General features: G+C 39.2%; 1 protein-coding gene across 1 annotated transcript in view; it reads right to left on the bottom strand.

Annotated features, from left to right (window-relative positions):
• Nucleotides 1-16,792, bottom strand: part of LOC103139990 (BMP/retinoic acid-inducible neural-specific protein 3-like) — a 41,474-nt gene extending 24,682 nt beyond the window's left edge. The window contains exons 1-2 of the mRNA XM_007554889.2: nt 15,818-16,792; nt 3,432-3,634 (exon numbers count right to left, since the gene is read on the bottom strand). Of these exons, the coding sequence (XP_007554951.1) occupies nt 3,432-3,634; nt 15,818-16,053 (439 nt within the window). The 5' untranslated portion in view covers nt 16,054-16,792. The remainder of the gene's footprint in view (nt 1-3,431; nt 3,635-15,817) is intronic.
• Between the last annotated feature and the right edge of the window lie 4,296 nt (nt 16,793-21,088).

Below are 21,088 nucleotides of genomic sequence, written 5' to 3'. Positions count from 1 at the left end.
AGGAACTGATGGCTTGGATGATTGGAGGAAGAGACACAAACAAGGTCTCTGCATCTATTAGACTCCTCATGAATAAATAGAGGTTATTTGAGATCGCTAATGAAGTTACCCTAATGATCATGATTATCTTAATCATAATGGACAGAAAATAAAATCTAAAGGAAACAATACAGATCTCAGATCAGGGCTGATACACTTTGAGACAAAAGTTGGAGACTTGAAACCTTTTTCTTCAGTCAGATTTAGTTCTTTTGTGTTTAAAGTATGCATCTGCATGAATGGATCAGAAAAACAAGACATACTGAAGAAATTTCATGTTCTTCTCAGTCAGTCTCACACCTCAGAACAAAAGCTTGAAGTCCAGCACACTCACTACTGGCTGACTGGCTGAGTCTTTCTAGCTCTCTTTAATCACTTAGCTGTCGATACTGCAGTATTTGTCAAGTAAATGCATTGATTTTTCTTTAACTTGGATGATCTGCGCTGGATGTGACAGATATTCAATACCAAAAAAAAGAAGCGTTTTCCAAACCCTAGTGGTGCACCCAAAGGGTGGACACGAGGGGGCCATGGCCACCTCGGAAAAAAAAAAAAGAAAAGAAGCAAATTTAGCTTTAAAAAACACCTCATGGAAGTTTGGATAAAACCAGGTTAGTATACTACAACAATTATTTATCCTTCAACCGAAGCAGACGCAATTTATTGTTAAAGAAGCAGGATTATGTAAAATCAACTTTTTTGAGCTTTACTTCATGAAATAACGTTACCTAGATTCTTTCACGCATGTTTGAAAAAAAATCCTTTAATCTCCATGGTAACCATTCAGTTGTGCAAAACGCCTTGGTGGACCTATCGCCACCTTCTGAGACGAAGCTCCTTCAAAGAGCTGCAGTTTCTAAGCTCTGCCTCTCAGAGCTCCCCACCCCTGCAACTCTCCCACTCAGCTCCTTCAGACTAGCCAGGATCAATTAGCAAATACCTGGTGGAACTGAGCATCTGCTGAGCTCATTATATCAGCTACTTCTCAGTAAAATGTTGGCTAAAAACATTGTGAAAGGGTTAATATAGGAGTAATGTTGTGTTTACTTCCAGAAGGCGGAGTTTCAGAAAGAGCAGGAGTTTTTTAAAGACCCAATTTCAAGGCGTTAAATTATGATGCCTAATTTTTTAAAGCCATATTTGATACATATAACATATATCCCAATAACTGAAGATGACATAGTTACTTCATTGTGCTGTAAAATGGCACTACATGCCTGGAAAACACATAATGCTGCCCCTTTAACATTTCTACAGAAAGGTTTGAAACAAAGTGACTCGTCTTAAGCCTTCCTTCAGACATGTTTGGTTTGAGACAATAAAACAGTTTTCTTAAACATTTTTTTGAAAACCTGTATGTTTATATTTCAAGCTTATTTATGAATCACAGTGCTAGTGTGATTAATCTGATCTGTTTTGTTAATTGATTGGCAGAACTAAAATATGTACATAAAATTCTTATTGTTGTGTCATTCTAGAAATATTTTACTGGCCTGGTCTCTGGTCACCCCAGGAGAATTTTCTGGGGGCTCCACTACCTAACCCACATGTATAGATCCAGTATCTGCTTAAATCTCCTAGATAAACAAAATACTGCAGGTTATGGGACTGCACAGAATGACAATGCTTGCACAATGAAAACTGCCATTCCAAACGTGGCGTCATGAGGGTTTTCAGATTAAATATAAGTGTTTAAATTAGAGAGAAGATTGGTAGAAATGGTTCTAGTATCAAGGATCCAACTCGTTCACTTTGTGATGCGAGTTTTTCTGTTCACGGATGTGAATTTAAATTTGCGGTTTCCATGAGAACACACAGTGACAACAACAGTGCAACATAAATGAACAGCTATGAATAAGTTTGTTAGTGCGAGTGAGTCTGCAGCTGCCGTTGACACTTGAGTCTCCTGATTGGTGATTACACCACCGGCTGCACCGTCTTCTCAAAACAGCTTTTTATTTTCTGTCAGGTTTTCAGAATCCCTGCTCAGGAAACATGCCCAGAAAAATAACTGCTAATATAAATTTATTTTATTCCTGTGGGTGTGGGCTTACCCTTGAAGTTTTTGCTCTGTGGCAAAACAGTGTTTGATTTTCCTGCAGACTTTGGTTTTTAAAGCAAATAAACTGTCTGTTAAGGTATAAACATAGGTGCCAACCGACCACAGGGAAAACAAACAAACAAGACAAAGTAGAAAATATATATAGTTTTTGAGTTAAACAACACTTTGGAATCTAAAACACTAAAAACTCCCAATGTGACACGATTTGTCAATAAAAGATAAGATTGTTTTGTCTTAGATTAGAGCTGCAGTAGGTGACTTCAATGAAAAAACAAAATTTTTCATCATTATGTTGGGACAGAATAAGACAGATAATCTGTGAAATCCCCACTCAGTCAGAAACAACTAATCAGGCCAAGGGGGAGGGTTTTAGCGCTGTCAATGCTCACCTCATCCCGTTTGCTCTTTGCAAAGCTACAGCTGGTTCACCACAACACAGCCTGCTACGAATGCTAGCACTAGTTAGGATAGCCACTGATGACAGTGGGTAAACAATTTTCCTGTAACAGGAAGTTGGTTTTCCACCATTAGCACATTGAGCAGCGTACAGGAAGTTGATTGACAGCAAATTTCTGTAACTCTAGACAATATTACAAAAAATATACAGTACCCTGAAAAACATAAAATTATAAACAGAGTGTAACCAGCAGAAATAAGTAAGATTTATTCCAACAGCTGAAAAACAGTGCTCTTTTTGTTTGTTTTGTTTGGTGACTAAGGGTCACAAGAGAATATTGCTAAATAATTAGCTATATTGAAAAAAATATTCAGACACCTGCATCTGCCTGGACATAGATGCATGCTGTTGAATTACAATAATTCTAGGCATTTTTATTAGACCTTACAAAATAAGAATAGAAGACATTTTATATTATTATGATATACCAAATGTTAGTTTTCAAAAACAGTCAAAACTTTTGTCTGGTCATCATTAGTATTTTCAGTTTCTTAAATCTCCCCCTCAACCTCAAAATGTCGTACTTGATTTGTATTTATTTATTTTTTTATTTTTCTCTGTTTTGCTGTTATAAAATGTTCTGATGGGGAAAAAATCAAGACAAAATTAAGGTCATTACAGAATGGTGCTTTGAAAGAAAGCATTTCCAAAAAGATTACCACACAAACACTGTTTCCTCTAATGTATTTGTTGTATGTTAAACCAAGTGATTGGATGTTTTTGCCAAACAACATCCTTAAGGGGAATAAAAAAGAAAAATCATGTGCTTTGTTGCTTGGCGGCCAGCAGACGGTAAAATCAGTGCTGGAGAAGCAGAGGAAAATCCCGTTAGCAGCAGGGGGAATCAGGCCTGCAGTGTAGCACTCTCAGTACCTCCCAGGGTGGCGGAGAGCAGGAGGTGGGTGCCGTACTTCTTGATTAGACTCTCTGTAATCATCTGGAGGGTAGGCCGCCTCCCCAGCTGGCGGATGGTGTGCATCAGGTCGGGGTCGAGGGGCAAAGCCAGACCACCGCTGCCACCAAAACTGTCCCGCTTCTCCACCGCCAGGCTGTTTACTTTCCATCGACCAAACTCCCTGCAAACACACAGCATTAAGGTATGATGTATTAGGATGTAATGCAGCATTGTGCTGCTTAATATTTTTGCAACGTTACACCCACTAACAATGGAGAGTGTTAGGGCAACGCTAAGAAACCCCCCACCCCCACAAAAAAACAACCCTAAATTACCAGAAAAATGACATAAACTCAAGAGAATCAAGTTGTATTATTACGAGAATAAAGATGTAGTATCATGAGAATAAAGTTGTGAGAATAAAGTCACACTGCGAAATTTTGTAAAATTACAAGACATTACAAGAGTCGTAACAGTACGAGAAGAAAGTTATAACATTACAAGAATAAACTGCAATATTACGACTGTTTTCTTGTAATAAGACTTTATTCTCAAATGACTTTAGTTTTGCTATATTACAAGACTAAGGTCGTAATAGCTCCAGAATAAAGTTGTAACATTACGAGAAAAAAAGTCGCACAAGAATAAAGTGATTAGGGTATTAAGTAAGTTGTAGTATTACGACAATAAAGTCCTGATATTACGACTTTATTCGTGTACAAATTTATTCTCATATTATTATGACTTTACTTTGTTTTTCTTAGTATGGCCCTAATACTCCGTTATGTAAACCTGATGCTATTTTATTGGGGTTTTACAGTATATACCGATAAATGGAAGAAAACAGAAATCTGATGCCATATTCCAGGGGTTATGAAGGCAAGAACACACCGAACCTAATATTTTGCTTAGTTACGTTTTGATTCACAGGAGCAGCTGAGTTGAAAAGCAGATTTACACACAGAGAAAATAAACCCAGACTGGATTGAGCCTCCTGGCTCGGCTGCTGCCACCATTTGCAGCTGTGCCTGCCGGAAACGACTGAAGTCTCTCCTATAAGCAGAGCAAACTCTGCTGAAACGCCAGCAAAGATGAAAACACACCGACATGCAGAGGTTCAGGTCGAGCTGACAGCAAAACTCCATCGCATCCCACTGAACTGGAAAGAAAACTGAACTAAAAGCTTTACTATTTACTGTAAGAAACAAACTCTGAGCTTTTATAAAAAAAAAACAAACAAACAAACAAAAAAAACAGAACTTCATAGATGCGTTCATGTGCTGAAAAAAAGAATTTACCTTCCTGAAGGTCTGTGTGAAAAACGTATTGCCCAGTTTTAGTTTTACTGATTACTTCCAGAGCAGGAAGTCATTCAAAGAGATTCTGAATATAGGCAAAAAAAAGGCATTGAAAGTTTTACAAAACCATTTCTGAGACTTTGGGATTCCAGTAGGTGGAGATAAACGATGAATCAGGCGTCAGCTGCCTGACTTAGGCTTGTCAGAATAATCGCTATCTCAATACAATCGATACTATAAAAATGAATTATTCAAACATACTCATCTGCGTCCAAATCGATACAAACAGAGCCATTTATATTTACCGAAATTGTCACATTTCTTCCAGCGGCATTGCCGCAGCAACGATACACTCACACCCTCTCCTCCACTGGAATGTGGATTAAATCATTTCTGCAAAGAGTTCAAAATCCCTCCACAGAGATGTAAAAGATTTCATTCCAGTTATTGCAAATGCTGGATAGAAGTTGTAGGGAAATTATTAAGATATTGCGTTTAGGGGGCAAGTACAATTATTCTTTTGGCTTAGAGCCAGGTTGGTTTGTATTAGCGCTGCGTATCATCACTGTGCACAGCATCAATATTGCAAGAATTGGTTTGATTGCCATAAATATTGGCACCGTCATGTATTCAGGCTCTCTTTGATGCTGAAACTTATTATTTAATGTAACAATGTTCTAGAAGGTAACGTGATGGTGGGGTGGTAAAACCATTAAGTAATGACATGCTGTAAGAGAGCTTGCTATCTCTCCTACATCCTAATAGTGGAGCTGAACTAACCTAGGCTAAAAACCTTTGAAACATTATGAATGACACATTAACCAATGTTCTGATGTGTAACACTGGCACTTGACAAAGTGTAATGCTTCAATTATTGACTGTGTTCTATGACTTTGTACTTTTGTGTTTTTATGATGTGAAGCTCTTTGAAACTGTCTTGTTGCTGAAATTTGCTACACAAATAAATTTGATTAATTGATTGATTAAACCCAATGTATGATGTGAAGCATATCTCCAAAACAGGAAAATTTAGAAAAATTCCACCAAAGTGTGTGGTGCCAAGAGACTCTGAGGGGTGTGGTCAAGTGTGGAGATGGATGGGAGGGGGTGGTCAGCAAATAGCAAACACCTAGTGGAACTGCACATCTTCTGAGGTCATTATACAAACTCTTTTGAAGAATAAGGCTGTAAACGACATCAATGGCATAAAGAAGCTGGAGTGTCGGAAAGGGTAGGAGGTTCTTAAAGAGACAGAGGCCAGTTTCAAAGGCATCAGATACAGCTGTGATGTGAAGTCAAACATCTTTTGAGTTATTTTTGATCCATACATTTCATGACAATTGACAGTAACAGTGAACATGTGCCTGGAAAATACATAATACCCCACTTTTAAACAAGTTTACACGAAAATGTCATGATTTGCACAGCCACACTGCTTAGCTTAAGCAGAAGTTGATTTGAGGTTTAGTTACTCCTTAAAGAATTGCAGACATATCACAGCATGTCATAGGAAATATCATTTGGTTTAAATCATTCCTTAAATCTCTGCTTTTCCTCTGAATTCACTGCTACTGAAAATAGCTAAGTTTGAATTTACTTCAGTCAGTCAAAGCGCCAACACTGAACAGTATGTGCTTGTGCTTCCCACCACAGCTTATGTATGGTGGAAAAATATTTGAATTTTCAGTATCCAGTTGGCTAATCACTGATGTGAGTTAGTGAAGCCAGATGATTTATTCTTTTGTGGTTGCAAATACCTTCAATTATGTGTTTACTAGAGAAAGGTCAATGTACTACCTAACTTATATAAGCCTACACTTCTTTATGGAAGTAATTTACAAAGCCAAGTCTGGGAAAGGCCAGGTTTCAAACAGGCTGGTAAAACATGAATGCTTGAGAAAATCACCAAAGATCTGCAGAGGAAACTGGAATATCTCCACTATCAGATCTGCAGAGTCCCTGAAGGAAAAACAGACGTCTGCTTTGGCCATATCAGCCAGAGAGAAAATAGACCAATCTGCGTAGGACACTGACCACGAGCTGAGCCAATTTCTAAACATTGCTCACTGGAATCAATCATCTGCCTCCGTCGCTTCAGACGGCAATCATCTCACAGTTAGCAGAAATGATAGAATAGAATGAGACAAATTAAGACTTTAATTGAATAAAATGTGTTTGTTGCTGTACTCACAGCCAACAATGGAGCTCTTCCTAATAAGGAAGATTACTGAAACCTCTGTAGGTAATACTCTCACTAGGTGTAAATACATAATAAAAATGCTGCTTGTTTTATTCATATGCTTTTTTTTTTTTTTTACAAAAATTAGACATTGGCTGCGGTACATTAATACCTTCCATTTTGAGTATTTTAAGTCATGTTTATGTTGTCTTATGTCTTTGTGACATAGCAGCATAATTCTAGTAGTAAAAAGGGAACATAATTAAACTATAAAGAAGCAGCCAAATGAAAAGATGTTTTATAGCAGCTGCCATGTAGTTAATTTGACATGTTTGGTTATTGAACAAGCTGAGCACCATGGGATGAGCTGGCATTCAGAAGATAAATTAAACTCTCCAAATGTTTTAAATGCCGCGCGTCAACGTGTTTTATTTTGCTACTGCAGTTCAACTAGTAAAGTCTTCATTTCAGCTTTAGATGAGATGAAGACTTCCTTGAGATGAATATTTCCTCATATCTTTCATGCACTGAGCAGAAGAGACCGCAGTCAACTTAATATTTAGCACAGAGGAGCTCCTTTTTAACTGAACTTCTTTCATTTTTCAGTCACTGTACTTTTTCTCGACTAAAATACTAGAATATTGCAGTATATTATGGACTGATGCCAGCAAATAACCTCAGCTAAACTTTCCTCATTATTATTCTCTGCACAAATCTCTGTCAATACTACCTTACCTAACGTATTAAAATAATCTGACAAATGGAAACTGAAGAAACTATATTCATTCAGCTGGAAATAAATGTCATATTCATAAATAATGTTTAAAAAATAAACTTTTACCCAGTTCCACAATTATTAGTACCCCTAACTCCTTCAAAACATATAGGTAAGTTAATTTTTAATTAATATGCTGCTTTGTTGGTCAGACTTTAAAAGGGGGAACTTTTAAAATTAATTCATGTCTGTCTTTTCCCATTTGGAAATACATTTAGCCACAGACTGGGCTGTGGCTAAACATGGCCATATTTATCTTGCCAACATGCACAGTGAGCAGGTAAGAAAAACCTCAAAACCTTAAGAGTGTCACCAAGTCTCCATAGCAACAGCTAGATGATATCTACAAGCTAAAAGCCAATTTGGATCTGAAGCTACAAAAAGGGCATTTTTTCCCCTACCAAACATTAAAGTAGAGTTGGGTAAACTCAACTGGGACTTTAATTAGAACTGTGAGCTTTGGTCAGAACATGTTGTAGCTGATGTACTAAGATGCAGCAAATCATTTTACACACATTTTCAGCTAATCAGCTTTCAACAACTCAAGTTTAAGAGTTTTTAATACCACTATGGGTGGAATGTAAGACCTACTGCTCCACAGAAATGTAAAAACTTGTAGTGATAAATTTGGACTTAACCCGTGAGAGACGCAAAACAAAAAGCTAGCTAGCTAGCAAGAGTGTAGCTAATTAGCAGTAGTCTCAACTGTCTCGAGTTAGAGATCGGAATGAAGACAAACCCCAAATTAAAAATATATATGTAGCCATTCACATGACACAAGTCGATCCAACTTGGCCTACAATTTGCAGCATTCAACTGTGTAAGTATGTATGTGGCTGAGCTCTTGATCCAGGCCGTACATATACATTCAGTGTTTTAAATCTGAGAAAGGTTGCTGTGCATTGTCACAATGCCTTACTATCTGCATCAGATACTGCTGACCAACAGTTTTCTAAGATAAGTCAAATGAGGATTATCCAATGTCACCAGCCTGGAATCTTATGACAGCATCTGGATATCCTGTTAAAAACTGTCCAAGTTTACAGTGCAGTAATGTATTTTGCCCTGTACAGAATGGTGGATCTGACATGTTGAAGGCCTTGATTGATGCGCGTTAATTGTAAACAGTGAACGTGCTCTATTGTTAGCCTGGCCACTGCCTTTCTTTGCAATTACGATGGACTCAAATCTCGCTACACAGCTCAATCTGTGCTTTTCCCATTGACTTGGATTTCTCCAGTAGAATTTCAGCCAATCAGAGAACAAAAGGAGAAGTTGTGAAGGATGCCGTCAATTTTTTGTGCTGTTTTATAATTGTAGTCTGCCTGTAGATTCAGCAATGGAACCTAAACTACGACTGCCATTGGACATTGGCTTTGCGAAGACGTTCAGTCCGTGTTGGCCACGCTTCCAAATATTAACATTTCCGTGCTTCCAGAAAGCAATTGTTTCTCAATAGGCAAGAGCCCAGAGCCTCTGGACGAAGCAAAGCGTAGAACAAGGGGCCTGTTTTCACCAGGTTAAGTATTCGTGGGTGTTAGGAACCACAGTCACCTGTGAATTGCTAAAATCTGCAAATACTCGTGACCCCCTCCAAAGACTGAGTATTTTCATAGATAAAAACAATGTATATCCTAAATTGCATTAATTTGCAAAGTAGAAAACATCTACCTAACATCTCTAGAGTCTTCCTTGTCTCCACTTTTGGGAGTAATGGAAATGATTGACTCTCCTGGATCGGCTGCTTTGCAAATGGAAGTTAATAGCATGTCAAGTGGCACAGAGACTGGATATTTCTTCTTCCCAAGTTGCATTCTATCATAAATCCCATAAGTCTATCAGTTCCCAAAACGATACACACACGCACACAAAAAAAAAAACCTTGTAAAAGCGCATGTGGAGTGTGACCCTCCAGACCGCACACAAAGTAAAAAGCTTGTGGGGTCCAAATGACCCCATCTCTTATGAGCGCAGGAAGGTTAAAGGATATTGCTATCAATAATTGCACAACCTGGGATTGTGCTAAAACCAATAAATTCTTAAAATATGGTAAGCATACTCAAATAAAAGGCTGGATTTTATTCAGAATGAATTTATCCAACTGCAATAAAAGCTAAAATTATTTCAGGGTTTTTTACACATTTATCAGGACTGCCAGCTGACTCGTCCATGGTTGTATATCTCAGAAATGGCTGCTATCTTTAAAAAGAGCACCAGCAGCCCAGTGGGGAAATATTTTATGTGATTTACTGTGCAGAACTTTAGTTAAAAAAAAAAAAACATACAGAAAACAAAACTTACTGCAATGCAAAACTCCCAGCACAAAAAAAACAACAAAAAAAACAAGCTACAACACCAAAATCTCACAGCATCTCGCATTGTGTTTGTTATCTCGTGGCCTTAAGACAAAACTCCTTGTTGAACTCCAGATACTCGTTAACCCCTCGCTCGGTCGGTTAGTGTACCTTTCTCAAAGCGCTGCCTGCTCTTCCACATACACACTCCACCCGCTCCTCCCGGGAGGCCATTATATCAGTGCCACGAGAAGAACAAGAGATAATTGGTGAACTGGGGCGGTGTGGAGTGTGTCATTACAAGCAATCATCATAACAATAGGATGGGATGAGCGTCCATCTCTGCTGGACAGATGGTGGTTGAGCCTGCAGCTATTCCCTCAGCGTGTGGCGAACAGCAGAGGTGACAGGAGGTGGAGCTCTGGGTAAACAGGAAGCCTCGGTGTGTGCACAGAAGGCAATCAGCCATGATACAGAAAACTTTTTGGAAATGGAGGAAAATAGTTTGAAATGCGCCGCTGTGGGGGAGCAAACTGACGGCTTAATCACATGCTGCCACATGACTGACAGCTATGTTATGTTCACTGTGGAGTTTGGCCTATTACAGAGGTCAGAGGGGTAGAACTGCACTCCAATCCCTCGGGCTGCTTGGGAGGCTGTAGAGAAATCATCTCAGGCGTCACTGCTGCTTTAACTAGCACCTCAATACGTGTTCAACTTTTATTACAGTTTTGTAATCTCTCGATGAAATATTTTGGGAGAAAATTTTGAACTTTTAATTTGACTACATGTATTCAGTGGGAAGGATCCCATATTAAGAAATAATTGCTTTTCACAAAATCACAGCCTGAACAATTATAGGTGACCCATGTCGGCAGTAACGTATTTTTCCAACAGGGCAGCACTTAGGCAAAGGTCGATTTTGTGTCTGTTAAATCCTTTCAGTGTTGATTTGGATGGACATGCACCAGTCAAACAGCAAGAGAGTAAAATCGGCCAATTTTCCCTTAATTAACTCTGATTGAGAAACACCGGGAATGTATCAGATCTAAGAACTCCAGTCATTTATAGTTTGCAAATGCATCAACTAACAGCACTAACCTTGATGCATTTCTGAGGTTTGATAAAAGGTAGGGCCTCGCATAAAAAGGACTGGCACCTATTCAGGTTGAGTATTAATAGATTCTCCATCCATCCATCCATCCATTTTCTGAACACCCTTGTCCCTCAGTGGGGTTGGGAGGGGTGCTGGTGCCTATCTCCAGCTAACGTTCCGGGCGAGAGGCGGGGTACATCCTGGACAGGTCGCCAGTCTGTCGCATAATAGATTCTCCTGTGGAACATAACTCTAAATTATTCACAGAAAAATTGGTTATTCAGTGATTTTAATTACATGGAGCAAATCTAAAATATTTTTTAAAAAATCCAACTTGGGAAGTTGAAAAGCCAAGGAGCAAACTATTAGCTGGCGTTTGCAAAGTAGCCAATCCTGGAGTGCCAGTCATTTTCCTTAGCACCGATTGGCTCAACTTCCAAACTCAGAAGACTGTAGACGCTAGCTTCTGTAGAAGTACTAAAATTGTATCTGTTGTGCGCAATAAAGCATAGTAACTCAAACAATATGTTTCAAATATTAAAATGTGAAGATTGAAATGTTTTTAGAGGACTCTCACGTTTTGTGGCCAATAAACCACACAAATACCACTGCAGTTCCTTCTTTTTCTATTGGGTTTAAAACTACTTCCTTCATCAAGGAACCAGCACCATGTTTCTCTTTTAGGTGTTGCAGTTTACAGAAAATAAAAATTGGAATCAGTCAAATTTGAAATTTCCAGGGAAGACTTCAAAGAAGCTTGAATCACTTTCCTGGGAAAAAAAAGAGACTTTCTTTAAGAGTCTTTGTTGTCATGCGTTGTAACAAGGGTTCAAGAGCTTTTGGAAAAGGAAACAGGCCCACAGTTCTTTTACCATATTTTTGGCATGAGATAACTAATCCTTTGTTTAAACGTCAAACCTGCTGCAGGTGTTCGTTTTTGAAAAGTTTGAGTTTTTAGTCTCTTTTGGTCGATGCCAAAAGTCCCAGTTAAAATCCTAGTAGAGTTAAGCAACCACCGTAAGTTTAAAAGTGTAATAATAGAAGAAAAATCCAGTACACTTTTTGGTAGAACGTAATGGTTGTTATGGGAATGTGGCGATCCAAAGATGTTCCTGTTCTCAGACCCTGTTACGGAAATTTTCTTCGCCTTCCTTCCCACAGTGATGTTTACATGTGTGGCTCAACATATGAAGCCTAATGACCAGCAACTAAAGCTAACAGGCTTTTCTGTTTGCATATAATGTTGTATATTTATACCTGAGAGAAACAAGAAGCCGAATATCATTGCGTGTGTTTCCATCAACTGTCATGTGAAGTTCAAGTGAACTTTTTTTTTTTTTAAAAAGAAAGGAAATATGAATTAGTCGTGTTTTCATCTTTTGATGTGAAACAAATCAACCAGGCTATGGACAGCATAACTCTGTCAGATGTTGATGCTATGTTGATATGGCTGTAATAAAAAGGAAAAATGGAGAGTACTCCCCTTCATACAGGTGGTCTGCACTTGTAAATGTTTCCGAATTTCATAGCTCTGGTAAGGCATTGACGCACTGATGCATGGGTAAGTTTCCTTATTCAGAAAATGTTTCCAGCTCCACTTTAGCACATTCACTTTTTTTCAGAAAAGTCCAAATCCGCCTCAAGCTAGCGTAAAAAAAATCCTTTTTTACGATATTGAGAAAGTTATTTAAATTTTTTATGTTTTCTTCGACTTTTAATACGATACTTCAAGATGTGCATCAAAAAACCTTGATGAAAACAGGGTCACTGAGAAGTTCCTAGAAAATCTGTCCAACTTAAAATATGTTGTTTTTTTTTATTTAGATGTACTTATAAATGTGTCTCCTGTCATCCCGCTCAAACAATTACTTCTCGAAATGGAATTTGTTTTTCTTTTTGATTAAATGTGCTGAAAGGTTTTCTAAATGCTCCAACCGCAAAAAAATAATAACTCATGAATGAATTTGAACAAATTCTGCCCATCCTTTTCTATGGTGTTCTACGTTTTGTTGTATTGAGCCTGCAGGACAGACAGATGTGGGAATCTTTTTCAAGTAGACGACCCATTGATGGATGTTTTGAATGCAGAGCTGTGTAGAAGTTGTATTTTATGTTGCTGTCAGGCTTAAAATGCTTAATCCATAATCCCTCCAAGTGGCCGTCGGGTCAGAAATGTGAGGAAATGGGACTTGAGCATGGCGTTTAAAAACACCCTGTAGGAAGAACGGTGGCAGCAGGCCATTACCGATGCCGGTCGCCTCCGACGGCTCAGGCAGTCAGCATCTTCTGTAATTATCTCCGATTATTCACTAATTTCAGAAGAGGAGAGGCGTGAAGTCAGGGGACTCCAGAGAAAGCTGATGCGGCGGACTCGTCAGGAAAAGCAAAATAAACAATGCGGGTCTCAATAAATGATTAGCAGCAGAGCCTAAAAAAAAAAAAAAAAAGAAACTGATTCCTGAGATAGGAAAATGGAGAAATTGATTTATTCGCCTGCAAGAAGCCTGCTAAGTATTTTTTCCACTTGGTTAAACCCTTGGCAGTGGTCACCCACAGAAAAGAAGCATTCTATTCTTCAACCGAACCCCACAGGACTGTGAGAGCAGGGAGAATATGTGTGAACATGTTAAATCACGAAGAGGATTCAGACCGGCTTATTTGCCTCTGCGCGCAGCCTAAATGCTGACAGATGGGGGGGATATGAGGCGCACGCTCCGATGAGCTCTTAACAGCTGCATACACAGGAATGCTTGTGAGGAACAGTTAGACAAAGGTGGCAGAAGCTTCTGCTAATGCAGCTGCAGGAAGTGGCAGAAAGGATGCAGCGCTCCGTGCACTGTAAGGGGATTAACTCCTGCTCTCCTGCAGCAGAGGTCATTCACAAGAAGCAGCCCCAAAATATCCCAGAGTCTTAATCCGGGGAACGAGTCTGGGTGGGGGGTTGGAGGGGGGACTGCGGTCTGAATACTTAACGACGGAAGCAAAGGCGCACTTTGAATTGCTCCAGTTGTCCTTCGGCTTTGCTCGTCTGCTAATTTGATGCGGTTGTCGATACCTGTGAGGCAACGCAAAACAGCGTCATGTTTTTAACTGCAAACATGACGCTGGTTAGTTTATGCTGATAAAATGTTCTGGGGCTCAGAACAGTGGGAGCGGGGGGCTAAAGTGGGGCCCAGAGAGGCAATAGTCATCCCTTTAAATTTGCTAGCATTCCCACTTGCCCCACTTGGCTAGAAAATATGCAGAATCTTAATTTTGTTTTTCTTTTTTTTTTCTTTTTTTTTGGTAGCAGAAGCTAATGAAATCCTGGTTTGATTTTTGGTGGTTTAGACATGGCCCCTTGAGATTCAAATCTCCCCCCAAAATAGATAATAAAAATATGGCTGTCAACTTAAAAACTGATATGCATTATATTTTTTATATAAATTGAATAAAGAATAATTATTTATTTATGTATTCCTTCCCTGAAAATATGACAGAAATTCCTTTGGTTTTGCCTCCCTGTACAAATGCTTCCTTGACCCCTGTCCAAACATTAATACATATTTAAATAGAAATTCACTGAAGAACAGAAAAAGTTTCAATCAGTGGCATGGGCGGTTCTAGATGAGGGACCGACAGGGGCCAGCGCCCCTGTCAGAACTGGCCCTGGCCTCTGTTATGGCCACCAAGATGATATGCACTGACACAGAAACCACAGCTATAGGGCTGGACGATACGATGGACGATGGCTGAAAAACATATAACAAAACAAGCATTTCATATCAGTCAAAATTTATAACTCTTGGTTAGTTTTTAGTTTTAAATATCTGAAATATTGCCATACTGGTGTCATGACCTTTCCCATTTTATCTACAGTTTTGTTTTTATTTTTTTTAAGTCATTACGAGGTACAGTTGTAAAACATGAAACTCCTGCTGCACAAGTTACTCAATAGGTCGTTGCTAGGTAACCAAACTGAGTGAGTTAGTTGATGCCATTCACCTTGCTTACCCGACATGAACCGGGTAAAGCCTTTTTCTCTGCCTACATCCCCCAGAATGCTGTGCGGTTATGGCTCAATTCTACATATCGAATATTGAATATTCTATCAGACATATTATCTATTGATATTAATCAGGTGTCTATCTCGATATATATTGTTATTGTTTTATTGTTCAGCTGTATATAGCTAATTGGTTTTTTTGACCAGTTTTTTTTTTTTACCTTCACTGTTTTACATTGGCAACAAATTAAAAATCAAGATGTTCCACTATAAGTTTTAGCCATCCTTAGATCACACATTTCATTTACTAGATCAATTAACATATCAAACAATGAACTATTGACCTGCTTGTTTCATTCTTTTGTTTTATGTTGGTAAACTTAATCTAGAACCACCACTGGAGTGTGATATTTATTTAAACATATTGGATAATTCTGATTTATTTATTTAGTGTACCAATTTTGAATGCTCCTCACTCACCCTATAGTTGGATAGAGTAATTTTCTTGCAATAGGAAGGTCGAGGGGTCGATTACAGTTTACCCCCCCTGGGCTTAAAAGGCGTTTTGACTGGTCAGTTTAACTAAAAAAGGCAATATAAATTTAATAACTTTGGTGGATAAAATATGGCCCCCATCTGCTCGCCCTTTTAAAACTTTCTAGAAATGCCCCCGTCTGTTATTCTAAGCAAAATGCTTACCCAAACCTAAAGCACCTACCGAATGGGGGTCTTCTTACCTATAGATTTTATACCGGGTGCTGAAGCCCTGCTGGTATCTCTCCAACGCCTCCTGGAACTCCAGCGACCGGTGAAAGGGTCCTTTATCCGACAGCAGCCATTCGAGGGAGCCGGGGGCGCCTTCGCCCTGGCCGGCCGCCCCGGAGGTCCAGCCGCAGCATAGCCACAGGCTGAGGACCGCCAGCCCCTTCCATAGCAGAGACAGCCGCTTATGACTGATCCTCTGACGGCTCATGCTTCACCCAGCGACACCTCATTCTCTCCGGACTGGAGGGAGGACGGATGGTAGGGGTGAAAAAAGTCGCGCGTGGCGCAGATGTGGGTGATTATCAGGAGTCCGAAATAACATCCAGAGATGGATAGAGAAAAAAGTGACAAATAAATAACGAATTTCAGCCTTCAAATATTAAAGGTTGCCCTCCTGAGAACCTGTTATCCTGGTGAAAAGCCGTCCTGATTCAGAAATCCGACCAAAACCCTGCGGGTAATCTCGTATCTTCAGGCGACAACTCCAACTAGTTTTCTCAATCTTCGTTAACTTTAATTCGCCGGCGGGTCCGCGCGTGCCGTCGCTCCCCGGTGAGAAGTTGATGCGCGCGGCGGAGTTCACGCTGGGGCCGTCCTCGCGCTTTGAGACATTCTCCGGAGGTGGGCAGCGAGGCGAGGGGCAGGTTTCATCACCCGGACCGGAATCCTTCTGCTCAAATGCCCGAGAAACCGAAATATACGCCCAGGGAAGGCTGCGGGGCTCCGGCTCCTGCTGCTGCTCCTCTTCGCAGAGCGAGCTGGTGAGTGAATGATCTCTGGCTTCAACAAAGAGAGCTTTTTATTCCTCAGGATTTTTTTCTTCTTCTAGTGAGACAGCGAGAGGGCGAGCCAGCGCATCATGATGAGGGCAACACAAACTCCGAGAAAGATCATTGGCTGGAGTCAAGTTTTTAGGAAAGGTTGATGATGACAACGGTGATGGTGAGCAGAGCCGGTCCAAGACTGGTTGGGGCCATAAGCAGATTTTAATTTAGGGCCCCCTTTTCGTTTTTAGATATGCGCATTTCAGTAAATCATAATATCATTGGTTTATTCATTTCAGCGATTCAGTCTAAAACATGAAACTCGTGTAGATAAGTCTTTTTCCAATAATCAAGCAAAATCATCAATGTGTGAAACAGTATTTTTGCTTTAGCTGGGCAGAGTGAGAAATGGAAGGAAGGTTTCAATCTCACTCCAAAACAGTGAAATTTTAGTTTTAGTTCATCACTCTATTTTTTTTTTTATTAATTATGGAGATAGGTTATAGCAAAAATGCTCAAAGGTCTAGTATGCCTTAAATAGGATGTCAACACTACGGCTGACACAATTGACATTACAATTGGTTGTCAAATGCATGCTATTAATATAAAGATGTTTAATGTTAACATTGACCTATTTTGGTTAACATTGACCTATGTTGACCTAAATTGGTACAAATGACCTATTTTGACCTAACGTTTCTCTTCAGCAGAGGGTTACCAAGATCAAAGATCCACGTCACATGGTCTTGCACTGCAGTCAACAATGCATAGTGGCAAATGCGAGTGAAAAGATGAGCTAAGAGCATCAGCAACGGCATATTTTGCTTTAAAAAAACAATGCGATAGAAGTTTGGAACCTTCCACCAAATCACAAGCAGTTTGTAGTTAATATTTCTAAATTAACATTTCTTTTAAACCTTCCTGAATATGAAAACCTGGAAAACAGACAATTGTATATTCACATTTATAAGCATGTTATATGTAAGTTTTTGAAACCATTAATAATGATTAATCAGAGCGCTAGAGTGTACTTAGTCTGATAAAAATTTTTTAAATTGACTGACAGCACTAAAATTTGTATAACGGTAATCCTTTTTCAATTTTTTTTCCTAATACCTCTCACATATTATACCATTAGCTCCAATTAAATATAGACTGTAACTCCTGCTCAAACCAAAACAAACATTATAGCTCTACTGCCAGTAGTGTTTGTAGTCATACAAACACTACTGGCACAGAAAAGTATGACTACAATAAAGAAAATTATTTTTGGCTGCTGGACCAAAACACCCCCAAAAGCACACGGTTGGTCAATAACTAATGCCCCAAATAGGTGTGCACCGATTTATTGCCCAGCTGATTTATCACCCAGCCGGTTTATTGGTGCAACAATTCAGAGAAAGAAAAAATGGTATTAACCAAAATTAGAATAGGCAGGTCAGATTTTTTGAAGATTGTAATCGGCGATCGGCCAGAAAACTGCAATCGGTGCACGCCTCGTCTCAAAGCAAGAGGTTGTGTTTTGTACTTAAAGACTAAATTTGGAATTTACCAAAGCCACAAAAGTACAAAATGATGATATAGTAATATTTCTGGGCGAATTAAATAGAGTTTGATTAAAGCAGACTAAACATTCTGGTGTGGAAAGGTAAGATATAAACTGTTGGAAGAGAAACACCCTGAAAGTTTACTACTTTAGTTTGGGTGGCCATATTGGATTTGCAGTGGGATTTTGGTAAGGCACTCCTAACAGTCAGCATTCCAGTTTCAGAAGGTTTGTCAAGATGCTCAAGATCATTTTTTCCAACTCGATGCTGGGAAATTCTGATCACAGAGTCGAGATGGGATACACATCATTGTCAATACATTTGACTTTTATTCCCCTCAATGTGTCACAGCCTCATAGCCTGCGGCTGGCATGACTAAACCGCTGGAGCTGTCCTTTGTGAAATGTTCGCTTCCTTATTCTCCGGTATGGGAAAAAAACCGCGGGCCCATTATGAGAGAACAGATTTCTCGGTTTATGCGTTTCTGGTTCAGGAGTGCACTCGGCTTGCACTCCCCAAAGTGTGATCATTTGCACGAAAATGCCATTTTCCTCCCAACTAAAAGGGGCTATTAAACTCAAAATTATGCAAAAGAAATCTGCGACCTCTAACTTGTAAATAATGCATTTTCAACCCTGAAAACATTTTCGAGGTATTTCTCATTATTTATGGCATTTCTCTGAGATAGCGCAGGTGCGAGCGACAGATGATGATTTGGATTTTAGGTGCCCCAGCACTCCTTGCGGCAACATCACACCTACTTGAGGCAATCTTTCACACGCAGCAAGCTGAGTGACTTTAGAAGGAAGCACTTATAACCCCTCAAAATGTGTTTCATGGGAAAGCATGAATGTGCTGTGGAAAGGTATTTGGCTCTTTACAGATTTATTCTGTTTTTGCAGTTTTGTCAGGCTTAAATGCTTTCAGATGATGAAACAAAATTTAATATTTCACAGAGATAACCTGAGGAAATAAAATAAAAAAAAACTCACTCATAGTTTCACTTATTAGGGTGTGTGTGGGGGGAAGGGGGGGGGGACTATCCAAACTTTTTCACACAACTTAATATTGTATGAAAAGGTAATTGTTCAACCACTGCTCATGTGTCCCTTGGTGATAGAAACAAAAAAAAAAATCATCACAACTCTAATTTTGCACAAATTAACCCCTACAACAGAATTTTAATTGTTTTATTAATATTGTTATTTCCCAGCACTGACCCACTCGAAACTAGACTAAAAATACTTGGTAAAATTTTGTTTTTGCATCACATCACTATCAAATAATGTCTTAACAAGAAAGGTAAATATATTTTATAGGAAAACCAACAAAAAAAAAAAAGAAAAATCCAATAAATAGTAAAATCAGGAGCTGTTTGTTGTTTCCGCCATCAGAACCTAATGTTTGCTGGATAAACACCTAGGTCTTTTCCTGTCATTACGTTTGTCAGACACACAGCCCCTGATTGACAAAGACCTTGCCGTGTTAAATGGTCTGCACAGAGCCTCTCTTTTATCCATGAAGGATTGGGATCAATAGCCCGTTTCCACTGATTCACTCTTACGATATTATTTAGCAGAATCCCCTACAGGATGTCATGGAATCCCTCCACCCCCGCCGCCCCACCTTTTATTTTAAAGTTCAAATTACGACAATTTGTCAATCTGGGAATGAGCCGCTCCCCTCTCCCCCTTCAAAAGCCCAAACGGCAACTTGTTTCCATCAGCTCTGTTGATAAGACGTCTGGATTGTCTCAGCAAACTCAAAACTCTTTGAAATTGAAAGCAGGAGACAGTTTTCTTGTTATCTGCCATAGGGGTGGGGGGGAGGGGGCGGTGCAGGTTGGAGGATTTGTTTCCCCCAGGTAGCTGATCTTGACATTTGGGACATGTATCATGATAGCGGAGCCTGCGTTTGCTGGGGCCAACAAAAGAAAATGCATTAAATATTCCAACCGGTAATTTGTGTGGATAAGGAATAGGAGAACAGGCTAAATGAGCTTCTCCCTCTGGGCTACAGGCTGTTATATCCTCTTGAAATCTAGGTCTTTGTTGTCTGGATGTGCTGTAATTGAAAAGTTCCTGCTCCCCTAGTAGAACCTCCCCCCACGTCTCCACAACCCGGCTTCTCTTCTACCACTTCAACCACTAGTCTCCCTTCTTCTCTTCGGTTTTCTCCCTCTACATAAATTTCCTGTTATCTGTTTGTCAGAAAGGTTCTTTCTGACAAACGATTTCTTGATTTTACAGGTAAGGCAGTAAACAGACGTAGGTGTGGTTAGGTAAATCCAACATCCCTGCCATTCAACATCCGGTTGTTGATCGTGTCACTCGTGAAAAAATGTTTCCAATTCAGTTTTACCTAAAATAAATAAATAAATAAATTTGATACATCCGAAAAACCACTTCATCACAATGCCAAAACTTTTGATAACACTTTATTTGAAGGGGGTGAATAAGACTGACATGACACTGTCATAAACATGTCATAACACCTGTCATGAACATGAATAAGCCTTCATGAATATTTATGACTGTTGTCATAAAGTGTCATTCGATAAATTATGACACTTTTAATACAAAGTTGACATTATTCAAAATGCCTTTGTTATGACAACTTGACATTAACCAAGAAATCATTACTGATGTAAATTTTTTATAAAAGTCTTACTTATTGCACTTTAAAAATGAGGTAACTTTATGTTATTAAAGGTAAAGTTTAAACAGGTGTTATGTCATGTTTATGATGGTGTCATGACAGTCTTATTCACCCCACTTCAAATAAAGTGTTACCAAACTTTTTACCAAAAGTTTTTCTCATTGAGAGAATTTATTCTCAGAACGTCAAATTGCGTAAATATATGGTCAGCTATTGTGAAATAAGGTTCAAACCTCAAACGTCTTGAAGGATTCAGGTTGCAGAAGGACCGTGT

This window comes from Poecilia formosa, unplaced genomic scaffold, assembly GCF_000485575.1.
Source record: "Poecilia formosa unplaced genomic scaffold, Poecilia_formosa-5.1.2 Scaffold67, whole genome shotgun sequence".
In the NCBI taxonomy this organism is placed as follows: domain Eukaryota; kingdom Metazoa; phylum Chordata; class Actinopteri; order Cyprinodontiformes; family Poeciliidae; genus Poecilia; species Poecilia formosa.
This window is presented reverse-complemented; position numbering and strand designations above follow the sequence as displayed.